This window comes from Pseudoliparis swirei, chromosome 2 (genome assembly GCF_029220125.1).
Source record: "Pseudoliparis swirei isolate HS2019 ecotype Mariana Trench chromosome 2, NWPU_hadal_v1, whole genome shotgun sequence".
NCBI lineage: Eukaryota > Metazoa > Chordata > Actinopteri > Perciformes > Liparidae > Pseudoliparis > Pseudoliparis swirei.
The window spans coordinates 21,038,824-21,062,942 of NC_079389.1; the positions used below are offsets into that span (position 1 = coordinate 21,038,824).

Genomic DNA, 24,119 nt, shown 5'->3' on the forward strand with positions numbered 1-24,119 from the left:
TTCGATTCCCTGCAGTGTCCGGCTACTTTTTTGGCATAAACGTGGTTTAATATTTTCAGTCACTGTTTCTGAAAATAGTGTTTAACGCTTTCAACATTCACTAAGTGAAAACCTCCAAAGTTTGACTGAATAAAACAATCACACGTTACCGAGCATCACGAGACTCTTTATATATATGTATATATGTGTATATATGTATATATATATGTGTATATATATATGTGTGTATATATATATATGTATTCTTAGTGACCCTATCCTCTGGTCTGGTATTTTCTGCCTCCCTCAAACAGGCCTCTGTTTATTTTCTGACTCCATCTCATGTCCCTCCAGTGCTCAGTTCGCTCCACGCTCAGTCAAAAGAACAATGCATTTGGAGGACAGGCAACACAAAGCAGGAGAATAAAGTCCTCCCTAATATGGTTTCGACCTAAATGTTAAAGTGTAATCTGAAGAACGCAATCTCTAAAGCATCCTTCGTGAACACAACAGTAAAGGGGTGGAGCCTGTTGGGTGGTGCACATGTACTGCCCTGCCACCGCCACCAGGTGCTACTGAAGAGCGGGACAGAGTTCTTTGGGTCATCAGGTTCCCCTGCTTCCCCATCAGCTGCTTCCTGGCTGGTGAACTATCCGGTTCCTCCATTGTTCTCCATCCAGCTGGTCGTCTCCGTCGTCATCCAGCTTTCCTGTTCCTCCGTCGGTCCGCTCCCAGTTCACTACGAAAAGCCTCCATTACCCCCTTAGACTCGCCCAGTTGCACACACGGCTCATATGTGTACAGTCGACCGCGTGGACGCTCACTTATCACGATCGTTTCATCTCATGAGCTGCTTTAACCCTCCCGTTACCTTCAAATGTACGAACATCCTTTATCCTCAAGGTCAATTTGACTCCAGAAAATAATTATAATTCAAATAATTTCCCAAGTTTAGGTGGCAGGTAGGCTACTTTATGTGTGTTTGTTGACTAACTAAATAGTCCTTTAAATACAAAAGTACATGTTTGCACATGTTGCCCATGTTGTGTGAACTATCCATATTTCCCCTCCCCCACATCATGTGTGAACTATCCGTGGTTTTCGCACTACTACAGCTATGGTTATGTTTGGGCCCTGAAGTTTTTTGAAGATTATGAAAGTGCATGTTATAGTGACCTCAATATCATCCCAAACAACTTTGTGTGAATTCGAAAAAGTCATAAAATATGAAGCAAAACAATAAATTAAAAAAATATATATATATATATACACTACCGTTCAAAAGTTTGGGGTCACTTAGAAATGTCTTTATTTTTCAAAGAAAAGCACTGTTTTTTCAATAAAGATAACATCAAAAATACACACTATACATTGTTAATGTGGTAAATGACTATTCTAGGTGGAAACGTCTGGTTTCTAATGAAATATCTCCAGAGGTGTATAGAGGCCCATTTCCATCAACTATCACTCCAGTGTTCTAATGGTACATTGTGTTTGCTAATCGCCTTAGAAGACTAATATCTGATTAGAAAACCCTTGTGCAATTATGTTAGCACAGCTGAAAACAGTTATGCTGGTGATATAAGCTATACAACTGGCCTTCCTTTGAGCTTGAAGTTTGAAGAACAAAATTAATACTTCAAATATTAATCATTATTTCTAACCTTGTCAATGTCTTGACTATATTTTCTATTCAATTTTCAATTCATTTGATAAATAAAAGTGAGTTTTCATGGAAGACACGAAATTGTCTGGATGACCCCAAACTTTTGAACGGTCGTGTATATTTGAGACCTGTTAGACATTGAAGGGTCAAATTGACCCCAAAGGTAACAGGAGGGTTAAAAACAGATGTTGCCAGTTGATGGGCTGAAGAAACCAGAGTAAATACCACGAATAAAACTCTGTCTGTCGGGATCAAACGTTTTTTCAACTACAGACGCACACATTTATATAAGAAGTCGTCATTTGAGCTCAATGCATCGAGGTTGACTTAACACTTGAGCTGCGGAGGAGGAATTATGGAAATGACTGGACTCCTACGCGCCAGACACCGATGCAAAAAAAAAGAAATCAAGTAAAAGTGAATTTTTGTGACAGAAGAGTCTGGAAGTTTCCGATGCTAATAAGTCTCAAGCAAATACTAATGTCACCGTATTCCCCAGTGGTTGATGTAGAAGTGTTAAAAGGGGCTTTTGATCCGTGTGATGTTTCTGTTAGAGGTGGAAAGCTCCCGTGCAGCTGGGCCTCATTAGCGCACAGCTGTCAGCTCAACCTGTGGCTGCGGCCTGCACCCAGCCGTCTCTCCTTCTCCGTCACCTTGGTGACGAGGGAATTTAAATTAAGTGCAGTACGCTCTGCCGGATGCAGGCCGCCCGGTTGTCTTCACTGATTCCTGTGATTTTAAATCAGAGCTGACATTTTCTACTGCAGAAAACTAAGCTTTTAAAAAAAAAAAAGCAAGAAAAGGGTAAACGTCTTCACAGACATGGTGAAGTGGGACTTAAGAGGAAAACATTATACCTCCTCGACACGTGACCGCTTGCTTCGGCATAGAGGCGCAAAGCCCCACCACACACCTGGGGGTCGCTTTTGTTACATTACGCGGAGCTTTCCTCAGTCTCCCTGAAACAATTCATGTTTCTGTGGCATTTCAGTCCATATTCTGGACTAAATGGCAGCTCTGGGTATACAACAACGTCAAGTCCTGGTCAGAAAATGACATTAATGACATGTTGGAGGTACTGAGATGATGAGATATTCTAATTCACTGAAGGGAGATGAAATAAACGCTTGTTGTTCTTCCTGTGACATTTGGTAGAAGAAATATTCACAAATATGCAGTCAGGGGAGCGGGAGGTTTTTAATGGCACTGTTTGCCACTTTAATGAATGAATTAAATATCAATCCAATGCAAAAATGATACAGAACTAGAAATTGTTCCGTGAGTAACGTTCAAGGTTGAAATTAACAAACCTCACAAACCACCCCCAGGTTCTACGGTCCAATTTTCACTCTCCTTCCTGCCCCCACACACACACACACACACACAAGTTGGTTGCGTACACTTGGCTGTCTTTTCTGGTTTGTATCATGAGCCCCACACTGGGTCGGGCTTCGGTGGGTTGGCGGTGCTGCAAACTGTTTCTGGTCGTCATCAGCGGGCCGATGGGAGGTGTCGGCCAGTTTATAGTCAATATCAAAGGCTTCTGTAAAGATCAAGGCGCGGGCCGAAAGCTCTCACGCTGAGTTGTTAACTGCTTAAAAACAAAAAGGAGATCTTTAAAAATCTGAAAAAATTAAATTAAAGACGAAAAACCCAAACTGCTAAATAACTTCTATTATAAAACGAACAACGTTGTGCTTTACACTTTAAATGAATAAGTAAGATCTTGTCTGAGAGGCCTCCTCGACACACAGACCGGGAACGGAAAGGCCGGAATGTGAGTATCATTCAGTTTGTTGTTCCTCTGATTATCTGAAGGGGGTAGAGAGAGAGAGAGAGAGAGAGAGAGAGAGAGAGAGAGCGAGCGAGCACTTCCTCTCTCCTCTGAACCCAGACAGTTATCGTCTTTGAAACTCCACCCAAAACAAACGATGTTGTCATTACAATTAAACATTTCTGCACAACCAGTCTATTTTTGTTTTGGTACCACAACATGACCTGAAAACACCCACATCGCTCGGCATTCTGTATATACATCTTTTTAAAAAGAACTATGACTAAACCCCAATTGACGTGGATGTAGAATAACATTTTTTTTAAACAAAGAAAAGCTGTAAAATCCTCACGTTTGAAATGCTGCAACCACAGAATATTTGGCAGTGTGCTCGATAATTTAAATTACTTAATTTACTGAGGATCAACTATTTGTTTCAGCGCTAACCCACATACTCCAACTGAACAAGCGCTAACTTCACATACTTGGGACACCAGTTACAGGGGCGTCTCTCTCTTGTACAAGGCTGCGCTGGTGGGCCCTTCAAATTGCAGTTTGATGGCCTGTTTCAGATTCAGTTGCGGGTCTGTGGACGTCATACCGATTACACCATCCTCCGGCAAGGCACTGCAAGGTGGGACTGGGCTAAAACCGTAGCATGCAGGTGACAACATGTTCTTCTGGGGGACGTAATCCCAAGCGTCCCCTTGAAGTGGGCTCTGTAGTCTGTATGGGTAGCCCAGAGGAGGACTCTCTCTGTTCTTAGCCCCTGCTGCAGGGCCGTCTTGCCCCGGCATTATCCCAAGGGAAGCCATGACCGAGTTCCATTTGCCCCCAGCGCAAGTAGTCCTGTCGGCTTGAATTAAGTTCGAGTTTTGCCTGCTCATTTTGTCGTGGTATTTAAGTCCCGACGGCGAGCCTTTCTGCGCCTTGGCGCCGGCGGTGCACGCGGTGGAAGGAGGGCTGCCTTTGTGACGCCTCTGGCTGCTTCCGTGGAGGCTCCCCGGCGGGAGGAGGGTGGAGTGACGACTGCGGGGCAGGGAGTGCTGCTGGATTTGCTGAATGAAGCTGAGGGTGTCGGCCGGCACCGTCTGCACCGTAGCCAGCGAGTGGCAGGTGGACGAGGTTTGGGAGCTCTGCGCGGAGTGGAACCGACCGGCGGTGGAGCCGGGAGAAGAGAAGGAAGAGGACGCGGCTGTCGCTTCGCCGCCATTGCTCTCGAAGATGCCCGAGGAGAGGATCTTGTTGGGTTTCGAAGGGGAGACGGTACTAGAGGTAGGGCCGACGTATGGCGTGGCTCCGTAGCGCTCCAAGAGTCGGACGATGTCAAAGTGCCTGTGTTTGCCAGCCACTTTGACCGGACTCCGGCCATATTTATCCACGTGGTTGGGATTCGCACCTCTTTCCAGAAGCATTGCAACCACATTTGCGTGTCCCTCCTGGGCGGCGATGCTGAGAGCAGTCGCCCGCTGGTGACAAGGAAGGTCAATGACGACAGCCCTGTTCTTAAGGAGGCGGTGTCCGACTTCAGCATGTCCGGTCCAAGCCACCGAATGGATTGGTGGTCTACCCTCTGTGTCCTGCGCGTTGGGGTTTGCCCCATGCTTCAGCAACAGGTCGACCATCTCAACGCATCCCTGCCAGGAAGCCACGTGAAGTGCCGTGCGGCCCTCGGAGTCCCGGGACTCCAGGGGCACCCCTCCTTTTCCGATGAGCAGAGTAGCCTTATCGAGGCGATCCTCCAACACCAGGAGGTAGAGCAGAGGCCTCCCCTCTGCGTCCCGGACGTCAGTGTCGGCCCCTCGCCTCATGAGCAGCTCGGCGACATCGGCGTGGCCCTCCAGAAGGGCGCCGCTCAAGGCAGAGTGTCCATCGTACGCCCTGTGGTCAATGGGAGAGCGTCTGTCCAACAACTGCTTGACGGTGCTCCAGTGACCTTCCTGGGCGGCCAGGATGAGAGGGGTGCGTCCTTCGATGTCCATCTCTCCGACACGCGCCATGCTGCCTTGCTCCGTCAAAGCGGCGCACGCGGCCCGGTGGCCTTCGCAGGCCGCGGCGTGGAGCGGCGTCCAGCCGAGGTCGTCCTTGTGGTTCTCGTCCAGGCCTCGCTCCAGCAGGGAGCGGACCACCTGGACGCCGCCTCTCGCCGCCGCCAGGCAGAGCGCCGTTCTGCCCTCGCAGTCGATGGCGTCCACGGCCGCTCCCCAGAAAAGCAGCCGCGACACGGTCTTCATGTGGCCCATTGCCGCGGCCGCCAGCAGGGGGGTGACCGCCGCCGCCGCCGCCGGGACGTGACCGCCGGGGCCGACCGTCTCCTCCACGTCGGCGCCGGCTTCCAGCAGAAGCTCCGCGATGTCGTCGTGGCCCTCGTAGGCCGCGAGAAGCAACGGCGTCATTCCGTCGTGGTCTCGGTGTCCCGGATCTGCTCCGCGCTCCAGTAACAGAGCCGCCACCTCGCCGTAACCTTTGACCCCGGCCGCCGTCGGAACGCAGAGGGCGGCGACCGACAGGGCGGTGCGCCCGTCTCCGTCCGCTAAGTTAACCTCTGCCCTGCGGTCCAGCAATATCTCCACGGCTTCACGGTGTCCCATATACGCAGCGGCGATGATGGGCGTGCGGCCCATGCTGTCGGCCTTGTCCACCTGCGCCCCGTAGTCCAGCAGGGTCAGGACGATTTCCTCGTGGCCGCCCCACGCGGCGGCCCTGAGAGCGGTGCGGCCCTCCGCGTCGCATCCGTCCACGTTGGCTCCGGCGTCCAGCAGGAGGCGGACGGCCTCGCCGTGTCCTCCCCAGGCCGCGGAGCGCAGCGCCGTCCAGCCTTCGCCGTCGACGTGCTCCGTCATCCGCGCGGCGGCTTCGGGCCCCCGGCTCTCGGTCCAATCCAGGAGCGCGGACAACACTTTGACGTGCGCCTGCCTGGACGCCAGCGTGAGGGGCGTTTGACCCTGTGGATCGCTGACCAGTGGGTCGGCGCCGCGCGCCAGGAGGAGTTTGACGACATTTGCCGAACCCTCGTGGGCCGCGGCGGCGAGCAAAGTCTGTCCGTCCGTCGTCTGGTTCGCCCCACAGCTGAGACGCTTCTTTACGCACGCGTCCCGTTCAAAGGCCCGTCTCAAACTACTTCCCGCTTCACCGGCACAATGCACCCCAACACTTGGGTCTGCATCTGAAAGACAGGCTGCAGAGATGAGCCCACTACTCATCAACAGCTGAAGGACTTCCTGACTGACGAGAACAGGAGGCTGGGTTATGGATGGGTTGAGGACATTACTGCCACCAGGCGGAAGAGGAGGCACGCCTGCCCACAGCATCCACAGTGCCAATAAGGATGGGTTCGCTTCATGGTGACCTGATAAAACTAAATATGTGGCGAGCTGGCAAGTGTCCTCAATGTCCAGGTGGGGTCCCTGCAAAGTCAGAGCCATGGCAAGCATGCTGTGACCCTCTTTTCTGCTACACAGGTACTTCTGTGTGCAATATTTAACGTCCGTCAGCCATTCGGCAAAACTGGCGTGAAAAAGGAGTTTGGTTCCCCCGGGGCCGTCGATCAGGAGAGGCGAGAGGGTTCGGAGCGTGTTCTGGAAGTCCCGGGGGTCGAGCGAGGTGTCGCGTGTCCACGTCGCCGCGAAGAGCTGCCGAGGCGTGAGGGGCCTCGCGGCGGCCAAGAGGGCGTCGAGGAGCGGCCTGACGAGGACAAAGAGGCCCCGGGGGAACAGCCTCTGGCACAACCACAGGTAGAGACCGTTCAGAGTCCCGGGGATGTCACGGATCTCTCGGAGACCCACCAGTGCACCCGCCACGCCATCCAGCACGCGCTCCAGGAAGAGGAAGCAGCCGCCGCTCTTGATGTGCAGCAGATTCAGCATGTCGGCCGTGTCGGGGGTGAGCTGGCGGCGAAGGGCGGTGTCTTCATCCAGCCGACAGAGGATGTACTGCTGCACGTCGCGGACCGGCGGGGGTTTGCGCAGATCGTCCAGAGAGATCCGACGAAAACCTAAAACACAGAGAGAGGTAGATTGTAGAGTTTAATATAAATGTAAATGAGAGTCAGTGTATTAAATCAATACATAAGAGAGATATGATAATTAGAAGAGATATTATGAGGAATGTATTGAGGAAAACACAGGAGAAAGTATGACCACTGTGTTATTATTGTAACTGTAACGTTGTGATATGTTTTATGGTTATCCTAAATATAGTATGACTCAGGTATGAATGAAATGTATTGATTCTGTCTGTGGTGAAGGAGGTTTCCCTTTAGAGTTTGTTTCCAGGCGGAAGAAGCTTTTATTTTGAAGGCATCTTTTTAGCGGTTAGCGTATAGCATGCTGTGTCATTGAAAGATGTCTGCATGATGACCTTCACTATCCAATGGGAGTTGAGCTCGACGAATGATTCCGGAAAAAAACTCTTTGTGAGATGCCATATTGGTCATATATAGATATTGGTCTTGTATAGATATTGGTCTTGTATAGATATTTGGTCTTGTATAGATATTGGTCTTGTCATAGATATTGGTCTTGTATAGATATTGGTCTTGTATAGATATTGGTCTTGTATAGATATTGGTCTTGTATAGATATTGGTCTTGTATAGATATTGGTTTTGTATAGATATTGGTTTTGTATAGATATTGGTCTTATATAGATATTTGGTCTTGTATAGATATTTGGTCTTATATAGATATTGGTCTTGTATAGATATTGGTCTTGTCATAGATATTGGTCTTGTATAGATATTGGTCTTGTATAGATATTGGTCTTGTATAGATATTGGTCTTATATAGATATTGGTCTTGTATAGATATTGGTCTTATATAGATATTTGGTCTTGTATAGATATTTGGTCTTATATAGATATTGGTCTTGTATAGATATTGGTCTTGTCATAGATATTTGGTCTTGTATAGATATTGGTCTTGTATAGATATAGGTCTTATATAGATATTTGGTCTTGTATAGATATTGGTCTTGTATAGATATTTGGTCTTGTATAGATATTGGTCTTATATAGATATTTGGTCTTGTATAGATATTGGTCTTGTGTAGATATTGGTCTTATGTAGATATTTGGTCTTGTATAGATATTGGTCTTGTAAAGATATTGGTCTTATATAGATATTTGGTCTTGTATAGATATTGGTCTTGTATAGATATTGGTCTTGTATAGATATTGGTCTTATATAGATATTTGGTCTTATATAGATATTGGTCTTATATAGATATTTGGTCTTGTATAGATATTGGTCTTGTATAGATATTGGTCTTATATAGATATTGGGTCTTATTTTGATATTTGGTCTTATATAGATATTTGGTCTTGTATAGATATTGGTCTCGTATAGATATTGGTGTTATATAGATATTTGGTCTTTTATAGATATTTGGTCTTGTATAGATATTGGTCTTATATAGATATTTGGTGTTATATAGACATTTGGTCTTGTATAGATATTTGGTCTTATATAGATATTTGGTCTTGTATAGATATTGGTCAGACAGAAACTGTGGGCTGGTCTCAGCGAATGGGCTGTGGGAACGTGATCACGTGATCGCGTCCGCCCGGACCAATGCTAGTATGTGCTGATGATTCCTCTTTGTTAAAATAAATACGGTTTATTCTATATCTCTGGCTTCGGGACTTCTTCTTCCAAGCACCAGGCAGCTCGAGGTTCGTATGAACTTTAACAATATCCACACTTTACCGGTGTATTTTGGTACTCCTCTGGCACACATTAACAACCACTAAGTGGTATTTTCTTTCTTTGCTTTCGAACATCGTAGTTAAATAACACTTTGACCAGAGGAGAGGAGATTTGTGTTTACGGTTCTGTTCCGCGACAAAACAACAACTCCCTTCAGTTATGATATGTTAGTAAAATAAAGCTGGAGCGTAGAACCACAGCACTCAACCTAGCGCCAGCTTTTAACCAGAGTTATTCCCTTTAGCTGTATCTACACAAAAGGCCAATGCTGGACAACTTTGTTTTTCTTTATTCAACTCGTGGTAAATGGAGATGTTAAAATTAACAGAAGATATGATCGTGGAGGTCTGGATGGTGGAATATGCCGACTACCAACTCTTCATCCACTCTGTCGTATTCATTGTGTTGTTACTGTGTTTTAATTAGTGTGTAATGATTCCTTCTGGTCACATGACATCTGTTGTTCTGTCCATCCTGGAGAGGGATCCTCCTCTGTTCTCCCCCTGAAGGGTTGTTTGGGAGTTTCTCCTGATCCGATGTGAGGTCAAAGGTCAGGGATGTCTATGTGTACAGATTGTAAAGCACTCAGAGGCAAATTTCTAATTTGTGAAAATGGGCTATACGAATAAACTGAATTGAATTGAATGCTAATATTTGTTAAAGTGGATAAAACGAATGGCAAATACAAGCTGGTTGATCCCCTGATGGAATAAAAACGAGGGAATGTCAAAGCAGGATAAAAGAGTGCTGCGTATTTAAATCCAGTGACGAATAAAGTGTGATTAATGGAGCGGAGGGGAAAAGAAAAGAAAAGCCGCTTCATCCGACGATTGCATTGAATATGAGTAAAATAATTTGAGAATAATTGTCTGTTCGCTGCATGTAATCGATCATCATAAAAAAGACTCAATCAGTGTATAAGTGCAACATCCCAAGCAGGACGAGTTCCTCTTCCCACCTGAGAACATCTTGCACACGGCCTTGTTGTGGCGGCGGACGGAGCAGACCAGCAGCAGCCAGCCGGGCAGAAGCTGCTGATTGGCGGCCAGGAGCTGCGCGATGGAGCCGGCCCTCCCGCCGCCATCGTCCGCCCCTTCCCCGATGTCCAGGGAGTCCACCAACACCATCAGAGTCCGGGGAGGCGGGGGGAGGTCCAACAGGGGACCCAACACTGCTCTGAGGACACGAGAGAGGACAGAGATCAAATGTCTGCTCGTGTCATCACGGTAACAAACACAGCAGGTTGATCACGCTGCGTTATAATGTTGATATATGACCTCCTACTGTGAATGAATATTGGAATATTTAGACTGAATTCCAGACGTGGCAAAAAAAACTAAAAACATAAATCCCTTTGAAGAGCACAATTAGCACCTTGCTGTGATCGGATGGCGACTTGGGTTTATGACACACGCACACACACACACGCACACACACACGCACACCTTTTGAAGTACGCTAACCAACTATAATTTCCAGACACTTAAAACACCCTCGGTGTAACACGCCTGAGCTTTGATTTAATTCACCTACTCGAGTAGAAACCCTTTGGACCCAGAGCCGTCTCAAACTAACGATGGATTTATGCGAGAAATCAAATCCCAGTCGCCAAGATTACCGCACAGAGCTGCGTGATGAAAGTGTGAGTTTTACGAGGGGAGAGGGGACCCTTGAGAACGAGGTGATTACTGTGGCTGCAGGAAAGACATGCCTGAGCCGAAGACACACACACACACACACACACACTACTGTGCTGTCACACCTGTGACGATGCTTTTGAGAAGTGTATGGTAATACTAGTTATTATAGGAAAACATGTTTACCGCGTCCACACACAACCAAGCAGCGCCAGGGGGGGGGGGGGGGGGGGTTGGAAAGCAGTATTTACTGGATTAAGATTCAAGATTCAAGATTCAAGATGTTTTATTTGTCACATACACACACAGGGTGTGCAAAAATGGAAGTGTGCAATGCAGCAGGAATGCAAAGAGCAGGCACACACTATACACAATAAAAAAAAACACAACAATATATTTACAGTGTGTGTGTGTGTGTGGTGTGTGTGTGTGTGGTGTGTTCAGAGGAGGGGTGGGTCTATGGTCCTGGGGGGGGATCCTGATGGCCTGTTCACAATCCTGAGAAAAGAAACTCTCTGTTCTTCTCTGTTCTCTCTTCTGGCGCCTGCCTGACCCTGGCCTGCCGGGCGCAGCGCAGCTGAAACGTTCTGTTGTTGGGGTGGTGAGGATCCTTCTGTTCTGCCTGCTGCTGCACCTCCTGTCTGTACAAGTCAAGTCTGTGGGGGTGGGAACAATCTTCCAGTGCAGCTGAACGCTTCTCTCACTCTCTGAAGTTCTTTCCCCAGGCTGTGCGGAAACCAGGCCAGGCTGCTTCCCGATGCTTCCAGGAAGGCAGCCTCTCAGAGAAGAGAAGGAAAACTCTGGATCCTAGGAAATCTTAGCTTCCTGCTTGCCTGTGCCTGTGGTAGAGACCAGCCCTTTCTGCCTTTCTCCAGTTGCCAGATCATGTCAGATCCATGTCGATGTCTCGAGAATCCCAGGTATTCACATAGTCCCCCCTCACAGTAGTCCTCCTGTCCCCGCAGTGTGAGTCTCCAGTACGTCCCTCTGTTATACCCTCCAAAGTCCACAATCAGCCTCCTTTGGTTTTGTGGACATTCATGGCAGTCTGTTGACAGACCAGTTCGACAGATCACACTCCCCCCAGGAAAAGGTCCTGTCACGCAGTCTGGAAGATCGCCCACCACCACTGTGTCATCCGCAATGTGATGATGGTGTTGAGCTAGGGTACAGGACGCAACTGGGGGGTATTCCAGCAACCAGGTGAGGGAGGGGGAGACCCTGAGCTGATCCTGTGTTCAGGTGTGGGATTTGGAATGGGTCTTCCAGCCAACCACAGCCCACTGTGGCCTGGCAGCCAGGTCCAGCAGGATCCACTTCAGTGTGGGGAAGGGGGTGTTGCTCAGGGAAGCTGAAGGCCAGAACTGCCCACTATCTCATAGCCCTGGCTGTCCAGATGAGAGTGGCTGTCTCCTGCAGCATCTCACACTGTCTGTGGTGCTGTGGGTGCAGTACCAGTGTGGCCAACGTGGGGAGGAAGGAGGAGCAAGCAGGGTCCAGGGTCCATGGGGGAAGGCCAAGGTCCAGATGACCACTCCAGAGAGGCTCAGCATTTCGGTCGATTTCCATTCATAGGGAAGCATTGGTCATCACAGGGACAATAGTGGATCTCTTTGAGGCATAGAGAAGGGACAGTGATGGAAGGAGAAGCCAGGTTGGGACCAGCTGGGAAGCACTGGTTGGGTGAAGTCTCAGCAGCTGTCATGCACCAGCCACTGGGCACGCCCAGATGCTGCCTCTTCACAGGTCCCTCTGTGAGGTTCCCTGTCTCACAGAGTGTGTCAGCCTCCCAGAGTGTTCGTCCACTGGGTGTCTTAACGTGCCTGTCGTTTCACCGGCTTGTGAAAGCCCGGGTTGCTAGCCCGGTTGTTGCTAGCTGTTGTCAGGCCGCGCGCTGATAGAGGCCGCATCGTCTCACAGGGATGCGCCGCTGTTAGGGTCTGCCCGGGTAAGTGGGTCTGCTCTGGTGAGGGAGCCCTAGATGTAGCCCGTCGGAGTCGCGATGCTGTCTCCTGATCTGTTCATTCCCCACTCTATAGCTGCCTCCTTCACAGCTTCCACCCTCGCCTTGCCGCCTGCTGTGCGTTCATCTAGTCCCCTGGGAGCCACAGTACGAGTTTGCGAGGCCACAGCTTCAGATACGCTCACATGCAGGGATTCAGGAACCCCGAGGACACGGCTATCAGCGATGGGACACAACTTGTTTGGTTGCTAAGGCTCTCCCGTACTCACTGGAACTCGGCTCATTGCACTGGAACTGATTGCTGACGCCACTGGAACTGATAATGCAGCCTGCCCCTGTGCTCAGTCTCATGGTCAGACCACACTCACTCGCTGGCGTCCCACCCTCCACTCTGCATCTCATGGCGTCGGGTCACGCAAAGCGTCCTAAAGGGCCCAGAAATCTTTCTCAGTAGACGGAGCGAGAAAGCAGAGCTCTTTTGTGGCGATCTGAATGGCGCGCACGTTTGTTCCTCTGGTAGCACTCTGATGTGGCGTATAGCAGTGGTCAGCGTTTTTTCCCCTCTGGTAGCACGTTCTAGCCCTGACCACAGCTCCCAGCTTGCACCACACTTGCTGATGGATTACTTACACATCACAACCGATAGAACACACTACGTAGGTCCCCAGCCATTATGTAGACGGGGGTGTGATGGTAAGGTAGATTTGGCTGTCTGAAGGAATGGATGGGTGGAATGTGATGGATGTTCGTCAATGATCGGGAAGGTAGAAAGGTCTCCCGAGCAGTACTATGTTGAAGGTCCTTTAGTCTTGGTTGTAACAGATTGTTCCAAGCGAACCAGCACGACTTACAGAATCTTCCGACAACTTTCCGAGGGCAGATTTGGTTACAGATCCGTTCTGTTGCATAGCACCTCGAAAGTCAGATCCGGTTCAGCCATGTCTGTACTTTAACTTAATATTACAGTCCTCCATGTGAGGAGGATCCTCAGATCTCTAACAGGGCATCCATTATTTTCCAGAGACTGGACGGTCTGCCATCTCTCAGTCAAGTTCCTTTTCAGCTCTCTCTCGTTTCCAAGAAGGATGCTGTCGAAGCCCTCGGACCACTGGGCTTGACTTCTCCTGTTTGCCCGGGTCCACCGATGTTTCGATCGCTCGATTTATCTCTCTCTGCCGCCGCCCAAAAATGTTTGGAAATCCAAAGTTTATGATGTTTTCGTGTATGTGGTCGATAAAGGAAAAAAATGGCAAATGTGGTTGAAAAAAGCAAAAATGTTTGTGGCAAAGAAAACATTAAAATGTGCACAAAAACAAAAAGAGGCTTGACGCTCCGATACAGACTACTTTTAGAGTCATTGCCCATAAAAACTTTTCATTTTAAGCCGCTGCTTGTGATTTATTCCGATATGCTGGTGGTGTCTTTTATTACTTTATAATAATTTTTAAAAATGTAATAAAAGACGCATGCATAGCGCTTTACCTGCAGCAAAATACTGAATCTCCATTGTAAAAAAAAAAGAAAGTCAGAGAGCACATTAAACATTTTTAAACCAGTTTGTTTTCTGTGGCCGTCAGACAGGCATCTACTGCAAGGGGTCGCACACAGAGGTTAACCTGTGACTGCAGGTACGAACGGGTCACACAATCATGTGTGTGTGTGTATGTAAGTGTGTGTGTGTGTGTGCCGTCATTACTGTTACACTCTATAGTTTAGGAATGACCGGAAATTCCAGTCACCTTTAGTCTTTAAACCCAGAATTTAAGCAAAAACCTAAAGAAAATAGGTTGTATTTTAGTCTCTGGCAATGTGTTTTTTTTCTGGTGCCGCCGAAAAGAAAATCAAGCGGCGTTTTTCTTATCTTTTTGTATCTTGTAAAAGGTCATCCGACCCGTAAAACGGACGCTTCGGTGGACTAAATCCAGAAGCTCGCCGACAGAGTCGAGCAGAAAGCAGCCTGGGAACTCACTGAGGTCAACATCAAAGGATCCGTCAACATGAGGGAGCAGGGTGTGACATTTCAACATCGCAGAACTGAGTCATCGATGAGACTTTGGCAACCAGCTCGAGCTTCAGCCGGGAAGTTGTGTGTTACAACAAGCAGCGTGCTCTGATTCTGAAGCACGAGACGCAACTATGACCTTCTCTACGGACCGGACCGGCCTATTGGTGGCAGCGGGTACATCCATTCAGGGTTTTTGGGGTATTATTCAGCAGATGTGCTAAGGCGCCCACTTCCTGACACATCTGCATTATAAATAAATAAGAAATGAAGAAAGCAGCCTCAACAGTAACGAGACTCATTTTATAAATGGCATTTGCTTTGTGGAGTAGCGTGTCGAATTTTCCCCTGGGGGATAATGTCATATATATATATATATATATATACGTACACATATATATACATACACACATATATATATATATATATTTAAATAAATACATTAAAATATTGAGATGTTAGTTGAGAGGTGTTTCAGTCAAAGTTGCATAAACATGCGAGGCTACGCGACCAATAATGTATTTTAAAAACTCCCCAGAGAATGCAAGTATCTAAAGGTCATCTTTCATCATGAATAAACAAATAAAGCTAAAAAACTGTGAAGAAATCACAAGGTCCCAGTTTCCATGGTGACATCAACATGCATATTGTGTGGCACCGACAGTCTTATTTTGATAATTGACAATAATATTACGACACATCTGCAAATTTGAGAAGCTTGAAGAATCAACTTTTTTGCTTGATTTGGCTTCATATGATGAATTATAATCTTGCGCAACTTTGCTAAATTAGTTCCACCCACAGCTTTCTACGTGGGTGGAACTACTCCGTATATATATACATATATATACGTATATATATATATATATATATATATACATATATATGTATATGTATATATATATATATCCTAATGGGCCTTCATATGTGAAGGGGAGTCGAATCTGATTGGCGTGTTGAATCACGTTTTCCGATCCATGCAGCCCACAACGATAAACAATGAGAAACAGACTGTTGTCCTATTTCCCAGTGTGTGGGTTGGAAGGCGCTCCAGATATGCAAATGGTTGTGCACAAGAGCTGACCACAAGTCTTTGTTGACATACCCCCCCCCCCCTCATCGTCGGTGTCCTGCTCCGCGTCGCCTTCAACGGTAGCCTTGACCTTTATCGTGGAGCACATGTGAAAGCAGATTTGGGCCCTGCCCTCGGGTGACGGCCACATCTGGGTTACGCCGCGCTTATCGCACCTCTGTTTGCTTTAGTCATCGGATTGTGGCGGCACTCCCTAAACCGGGCACGCGCTCAGGTCTGCGCAGGAGGACGCGTTAATGATCTTCTATTGGAGGCTTTTCCGCTCCGTTCTGCCCACACGGTCCTGGTAACCGGACGGCGGGTGACCTTTGACCCCGGAGCTTCAATTCAATTTACGAAGGTTGGCGTGTCACAAACAAGCCGGGTTTTGTTCGAACCGAGCAAGCTTCAGATCGGGAGGGCGCCCTGGTCTCTGGAAGAAACTGCAGGATGAATGTTATTCTCCTCAGGCTTTAATGATTTGTTATTTCACTTTGTTTATTTTGTAGTTTATGTTTGTGGGTTTTTTCGGTAATTCGGTCGCTCCTCGTACGCGTTCTTGTTATCGTTGCCTCTTTCCTCTGCATGCAACCTGTCGCTGCATGCATTTCAATTATGAAACATGCCGAGTTTACTTGTAGTGAAATGCACGGTGTGATGCGACACGTGAAAACTGTTGTGTTGAGTTCAGGAGCAATGGTTACTCAGAGCGTTGTGTTGAGTTCAGGAGCAGCGGTCATTTAGATGGTCAGTATGAAAATCAATAGTTTGTGGTTTTAAAAAAACGAAGCAACCGCGGGCTAACGGGATATGAAAAGTTGCAGTCAACAGTCCCACAAACCATACTTAAGAAATACGACAGTCAAATGTGTCCGCGAGCATTTAGTTACCGTGGTTACAGTGGATGTAGGCGCATCGCCATGCGAGCGTGAGGATGTGTCCCCGACTCGTCAGCCGTCTGGAAAGCTTAAAGCCCGTGTCCTACTTTACGTTCCTTTGCAGCGCCTCATGAAAAAGTTAGCGAAAATTTGAAAGTTATTAAATATATATAAAAACCTGAATAACATCCCAACACAAGAAGAGACCTTTTCATCACCTGTAGCAGTCTCCACGGATAGCGCTCGCAATCAGGAGACGGCGAGGCCGGCCAGAGCAGAGGAACACATCTAATGAGCGCGTCACGTGACCCCACGTGACCCCAAGTGACCCCACACGACCACATGTGACCCCAAGTAACCCCACACGACCACATGTGACCCCAAGTGACCCCACGCGACCACATGTGACCCCAAGCGACCACATGTGACCCCACGTGACCACACGTGACCCCACGCGACCACATGTGACCCCAAGTGACCCCATGTGACCCCAAGTGACCCCACGTGACCACATGTGACCCCACGCGACCCCAAGTGACCCCACATGACCACATGTGACCCCAAGTGACCCCACGTGACCACAAGCGACCCCACGTGACCCCACGCGACCACAAGCGACCCCAAGTGACCCCAAGTGACCACATGTGACTCCACGTGACCCCAAGTGACCACATGTGACTCCACGTGACCACACGTGACCCCATGTGACCCCAAGTAACCCCATGTGACCACATGTGACTCCACGTGACCCCAAGTGACCCCAAGTGACCACATGTGACTCCACGTGACCACACGTGACCCCAAGTGACCACATGTGACCCCATGTGACCACATGTGACCCCAAGTGACCCCACGTGACCCGTCTACCTGTGTGCCGTCCACATGTGACCTCATTGAAGCGCTTCCTCAAGCTGCAGCACGAACAATAGCCGACCGCGGTCGTTCACGATCCCGATGATGACTTTGGGGGCGTGGCTCTGGAGGGAGGCGTGAAGGGCGGGGCCGACTTCCTCGTTAGATTATCTCGACTTTTGGAGTGAACTCTTCCTGTTTCCTGCAGTGTGTCTCACCCTGGTTTTAAATATGTCCATTCTATGCAACGGTATACTTCTGCTAGAGGGACGTGTACATTTGACTTCATTACACTTTACCGCACTAGTTTCACATCAGAAAACACGACATGTGTTTGTACTGCAAGTAGGGTTGGGTACCAACAACCGGTGCCAATATAACTATTCTTTTGAACTTCTCCGGTGAATCCGCCCTGTCAGCAGGTTACGATAGCCGATCATTTAACTTAGAGCGGAGGCGTGTTTGACTGATGATGACGAGACCGATGATGACGAGCAGCCTGAACTCAGAGTAGTACCGTAACGTGGATTGCAAGTCTTGTATTCATAAAAGTCGGACAACAAATAATAAATTAGCCATTCTAACAGGGCTCTCAAGTTTTGAAGACAGGCAAGAGTGACATTTCCGTCAGCACGCCCCCCCCCCCCGGACAACTAAATTTTCGGATATCAGTCAGTCGCACGCAATTCCAGGATGCTTTATTTTCATTGGTTGCTGGATTAAATCTTACCCAGATACAAAAGATACAGGTTTTTTTCTGATTGGCTATTGTGTAGCCCATTTCTTTTTTTTGATTGGCTGATAAGTGGCTCCTCACAGCAGAACTCCAGGGGAGCGCTTGATTCCCCCACGGTGAGGGCAGCGCGGCCAGCTCATGTTTGCACGCTGCGGCACATTAAAACATGAAATAGCAAAGAGTTTTTTTCAGCGTGAGAAATACGATGTGTGGCGGGAGTGCGGGACTTAAGACCGAAATACGTGAGTCTCACGCTCAATGCGTGACACTTGAGAGCCCTGTTCTAACCATGTTTAAACTAGCTCGTAGCTCTCACTAGCTCGTAGCTCACGCTAGCTCGTAGCTAGCTCGGAGCTAGTTCGTAGCTAGCGCAAGCTACGAACTAGCTCCGGGCGCGGCAGTCCATAAAACTTTTTTGTAAGTGCGGCCATGAGAACGGCTTTCACAGGGAATTTGGCCGAAGAGGTTTTTATTGTCGTTGTTTTGTGTTTTTTCTTTATTTTAAGTATTGGTACTTGCGCCGTGTAGGCACCGGTATCGTTTTAAAAGTAGCCTACCGGTTTAGCACCGGTATCGGAAAAAACCCAAAGGCTCCACAAGGATGTCATACAAACATTAGCTCGCTCTTGTGTAGTCACAAGTGATAACATCATCATATCCTATAATAAAACTGCAAGATGAGCAAATTCTGCAATGTGGCTTTTAATGCCTTAAAGGGTACCTGTAGTGCAAAACAATATGTAGCCAGATCAAAAGATAATGTGTTTCTAAAGTGTATTCATGCTCTGACGGTCCAGTATTCAATAACAATACGTAGTTTAGGCTGTTCAAAGTCCTCAAATCCGACATGCGACATTGCACTGGAGCTTGAATATGTCGCGGGTGGTGTGACGTCACATCGTTGAGAGATCGACAGCCAACCACAGCGGATGTGTTCAGATACCAATGTAAACGTCGAGCGCTCGCAAACAAATGCTGAGAGATTGAGAATATGGACGATGAAAGATTGTCTGATTCAGCAACTGGATACTTGTTTGAACCTTTAAAAGCAGACTATCCCCATTTAGTGAATTGTGACAGCGATGATAGCGATGATTCTGATGAAGTTGATGCCGAAGGACCGCCGGTCCAGATGCTTCACTGTGCGGACCGTGCACGCAAGTCGGCGGACGTTTGGTGCAGTTGTGAGAAATGTGTGCCACAAAAAACAGACATAGAGTGCATTTGTTGTAAAGAGCACGAACTTATGTCCGATGATATAGTGACATTAGACCTCATCTGCTTCACACAAAAGCGTGAGCTTGAGAGCTACATCGCGCATAAGCCAGCGCTGGAGATGTCTTTCATTGATGCAATGTTCGGCCGACATGTTCGGGGGTGCTAGTGACTTTTTCTTTGCTCCGTCCGTCCCGATGCGCGCAAACCGGTGTCGGAGCTCCATGCGCACGAGACGGCGGGCAGAGGACTGTCAGCGCAACACGTAGAGACAGAAATGACGTGCTGCTGCTGTAATGTGGCGCTATAGAGAAAGTGACAGGGGGGCGGGCCAATTTTTTTTTATGTCATGCGATCTACCAATACTACGCCGCGATCGACTGGCAGGTCGCCGCGATCGACATATTGAGCACCCCTGATACAGATTGTGTAATTCTTGAGGCCACCGATCTATCCCAAGAAGCAACGCGTGTAGAAGTGGCTCCGGATTGGCTGAATTCCTTTCAACGACTCTACGTCATAGTTAGCTTTGAGCTGGAGTAAATAACTAGCAAAATGGCTGCGCCCACGGATTCGGAATTTTGACAAAGAAATGTAAATCCTCGGGCTATGCGTGACTTGTTGACAATAGCGGCGGGGTAAATATGATTTATTTGATGCGCCGAATGGATGTAGCACGTTGTTGTTTTGCACTACAGGTACCCTTTAAGTACCTTTAGCTGATGAACACTTACGGACGAACGCAAAGGGCTTGACTGTCATTCAGGGCTTTACTTCTCTAGTATTTGTTCTACTTTTACGTGGCTGGGGACTTGCCACCCGGCCTGCTCGGGTTTACGGTGCGTCCCGTGTGGGTCCCGTGTGCGTCCCGTGTGAGTCCCGTGTGGGTCCTGTAGTCCTGTGGGTCCTGTCCGTGTGCGTCCGTGTCGTCCTGTATGTCGTCCGTGTGGGTCCCGTGTGCGTCCCATGTGCGTCCCGTGTGCGTCCCGTGTGGGTCTCGTGTGCGTCCTGTGTGGGTCCCATGTGCGTCCCGTGTGGGTCCCGTGTGCGTCCCATGTGCGTCCCGTGTGGGTCCCGTGTATGTCTCGTGTGCGTCCCGTGTGGGTCCCGTGTGGGTCCCGTGTGCGTCCCGTGTGCGTCCCGTGTGGGTCCCGTGTATGTCTCGTGTGCGTCCTGTGTGGGTCCCATGTGCGTCCCGTGTGGGTCCCGTGTGCGTCCCATGTGCGTCCCGTATGGGTCCTGTTTGTCTCTGTGTCCTGTGTGGGTCCCATGTCGTCCTGTGGGTCCCGTGTGCATCCTGGTGCGTCCGTGTGGGTCCCGTGTGGGGCCCGTGTGCGTCCCGTGTGCGTCCCGTGTGGGTCCCGTGTGCGTCCCGTGTGGGTCCCGTGTGCGCCCCATGTGCGTCCCCCCCCCCACCGCCAATTCCAGCCCATGTTCCACCGGCGGCGTGTCAGCGGCGGCCCCTCGCGCGGCGAGGTTTCTCCCGCGGCCACTTTCTCGCGCTCCAAACCCAAACCGGCGTCTGGCTGCGAGCCAGTCTGAGGGGAGTGAGGAATCCGGCTCGGTACTTCACACCAGAGGTACGCAAACACGGGAGGAGCGTCGAGAGGCTCAGACTCATCGCAGAGTAAACACGCTGGGAGAGAGTGGAGGGGAAAAAGAAGAAGAAGAAGAAGGAAAAAGGTCCCGGAGAGGAGGGCGACCTCGCCGACTGCCACCGAAACGGTCACCGGGGTACTGGAGGCATTTTTCACCTCTTTGTTCTTTCTTCTTCTTCTTCTCCCCCCCCCCCTCCCGGCTGAGAGGGAAGTGGTGTCGTAAATAACATCGGAGCGTTCATTCAGAGTTGAGGCCATTGTGCGCGCTGTGAATGGGCCACATTATGAGGAGGAGAAATAAACACAAGACCAGGAAGAATAGCTGCTGCCATCAATTTCCCCGAGCCTGCCATGGCCTCTCTTGTGATGGCCAAATGGGTTTTACATTTACAGGCTTCAAACTCTTTTTGTCCGTCGACTGTCTAAACGCCTGCGGAAAACACCTCTCTCTCTCTCTCTCTCTCTCTCCCTCTCTCGCTCTCTCTGGACGCAGCCGGGACGCTTTCATGGATCCTTTTTTTTCTCCCCACATCCTGAGCTGCCACTGTGTTTGAGCCTGAATTACTCGTTTTCTTTTTTGGAGTGAGCCTTTTGAGTAAATGCCTGTTTCTAATGCAACGAGTGCTTGATCGATCAAAATCCTCGAGGGTCAACTCAGAATTGACCCTTTGCTGAGTGGTGGCGATGAAGTCCAAAGCTGAAACAATTGATTATTCAACAGAGACCGACTTGAGACTCTTTGGAAGATCGATTCAGAAGTTATCAAGCGTAGACAATATATTTAAAAAAGATCGTGTCTTCTCAAACGTAAACATTCACGTCGCTTTTTCACCGTTTTCCAACATTTTATTAACCAAACAAAACAAATTTTAAAGAATTGTATATATATGGATCTTTTTTCCCTCTGAATGACTCTTTTTTTGGAGTGAGCTTTTTGTATAATGCATGTTTCTAATATTTCAACGAGTGTGTGATCAGTCCAAATCCTCGTTAGCCGACTTGTGCCGTATCAGAATTAACCCTTTGCTGAGTCCCGCAATTTGTCACCGGCCAATCACAGCGAGGCGTCCGGCCAACCCCTCTGAAGACTCCGATCGTCATTTTCCTAATTTCTAGGCTGATTTTGCGGGCTAGTGGTGATGTAACGTTGTGAACGGTGATACTCGTTAGATCTACGTGACGCTTCTTTGCAATCACATTTGATCGTTCTACTAAATTGATCTTGTGTTACATGAAGTGGTTGTTGTCCACATTCCATAACAACAACAACACTTGTGTCGGTACATATGCTCTACTGAGTTGACCATCCAGCCCTCTGCAGTCAAACGACACCGTGTCGTGTAGCGTTGAGATCCCACTGATCTCAAATCTCAGCTCATCCTCAGATTCACTCTCAGGGCGACGGCTCTGGCGTCTGAAATGACGTTTCGGTGTCGCCACAAAGTTGAAACGGTCAATTTACCCAACGCAAACAAAAAGGAAAACTTGCGGCGCAGGTTCTCCAGCTCGGTTGTTTACGGCAACAGAAACACTCCGATCGGCCGGCTGACTCGAGTCGGACGGGAGCTCGTTCCGCCGCTCCTGCTTTCAAACCGGCCGCTGAGCCTCGCCGCGGAACAAGCACACACACGCAGCGGCGCCCGGACGGCTCTTTCAGGCTCGCCTCAAACGTTCCTCTCCTTCTCATTCGGTAACTCGAGATAAACCCTCTTCAGACCAACGTGCGACCGGCACATTAAACAGGGTTCTTACACATTTGACCAGTGGATTTCCAGGACTTTTCCAGGACTTTAGACCAAATTCCCATGACCAAACTGAAATCTCGGTATAAACATGAAAACTGTAGAACATTTTGCGTATTGAGAGCTATCGCCGGCTTATATTTTGAGCGTCTTTCTTTAAAAAATATATTAATTATTTCAAACTCAGCGTGAATGAACATGTGATTTTAACAAATCTCCATGACTTTTCCAAAACTTTTATGATTTAAGTTTTTCCCATGACTTTTCCAGGCCTGGAAATGACCATTTTAAAATTCCATGACTTTTCCAGGTTTTCCATGACCGTACGAACCCCGATTAAAAACCTTTTTACATTCCCGAGAACAAAAAAAACGACAGAATGAAAAGAGATCCAAACCTCTTGAAGGTGTTGTCGGGGTCTCTTTGACAGGCGACGGGCTCCAGGCAAGAGGACACCGACGGGCTGTCGAGGATCTCCTGGTACCCAGGAGAGAGGAGCGCCGAGGCCCGGAGCTGCTCCACCAGGCCCAGGACGAACCTCCAGCGGGACGTGCTCCTCTGGTCCTCCCGCTGGCAGAAGTGGGAGGCCAGGCATCGCGGCGCCAGCCCGGCCGCCAGCCCCGCCTCGGAGGTGGGCCGCACCACCTCGGTGCACAGGGCCGTCTTCCCGGCGCCGGGGCCCCCCGTCACCAGCAGCCCCGGCGGCTGCCCCGGTATGGACCGGGTGTCCAGGCAGCGCCGCAGCTTCTCCAGGGCCCATTCCCGGCAGAAGAAACGCCGGCCCTGGAGCAAGCTGGGAAATCCGCCGCTACTCATTTGCTCCCGGGCGTCTGGATCCCGGGGGAGAACTCGTCGCTCGTCGCTCCGCCTCCCATGCTCCTCCGGCAGTCGCACGCCCCCCAACTTTTTCCGGTCGAGCCGGCGACCTCGCCGCTGGTTTCCGCGGCGGTGTTTCCTCACACCGACGGCTCCCGAAGGTGTTGCGTCAGGCGATCGTTATCGGCGGCCGTCCTTCCCCCTGCGGGCCTCGAGGCATGGTTCTGACAGGGAGCCGAGTCAGGTGGAGTCAGGTGGAGTCGCGGAGTCCGCTAATGGGTCGCCCGTTCTCGCCGTCTCGATTCGGATTCGTCGGGATCTTTTTCGAAGCGCCGAGGCGAAGAGGAGGATCCCCGGTCGCCGGCGGTCGCCGTGCTCCTCCTGCCGTCGTCGGAGCTGTCGGAAATCACAGAAGGAATGAGTCAAGAGGGGAAGTGACAGCGTGTCTCTCACGTGGATAATGACACCGTCTCTCACCAATCCCC

The 24,119-nt window shown here is 49.2% G+C and overlaps 1 protein-coding gene across 2 annotated transcripts; it reads right to left on the bottom strand.

The window, feature by feature from the left end:
• Positions 1-2,837: 2,837 nt before the first annotated feature.
• ankrd50l (ankyrin repeat domain 50-like) lies at positions 2,838-23,812 on the bottom strand. Of its 2 annotated transcripts, none has more exons than XM_056423311.1 (3): positions 23,216-23,812; positions 10,082-10,299; positions 2,838-7,413 (listed from the first exon to the last, which is right to left on the bottom strand). In XM_056423311.1, the coding sequence occupies exons 1-3, from the start codon at positions 23,632-23,634 to the stop codon at positions 3,917-3,919; spliced, it is 4,134 nt and encodes a 1,377-aa protein (XP_056279286.1). In that variant the 5' UTR covers positions 23,635-23,812; the 3' UTR covers positions 2,838-3,916. The 2 variants fall into 2 exon arrangements, with proteins under 2 accessions (XP_056279286.1, XP_056279292.1); XM_056423317.1 differs by having other exon boundaries at positions 10,082-10,294; positions 23,216-23,264.
• Positions 23,813-24,119: the final 307 nt, after the last annotated feature.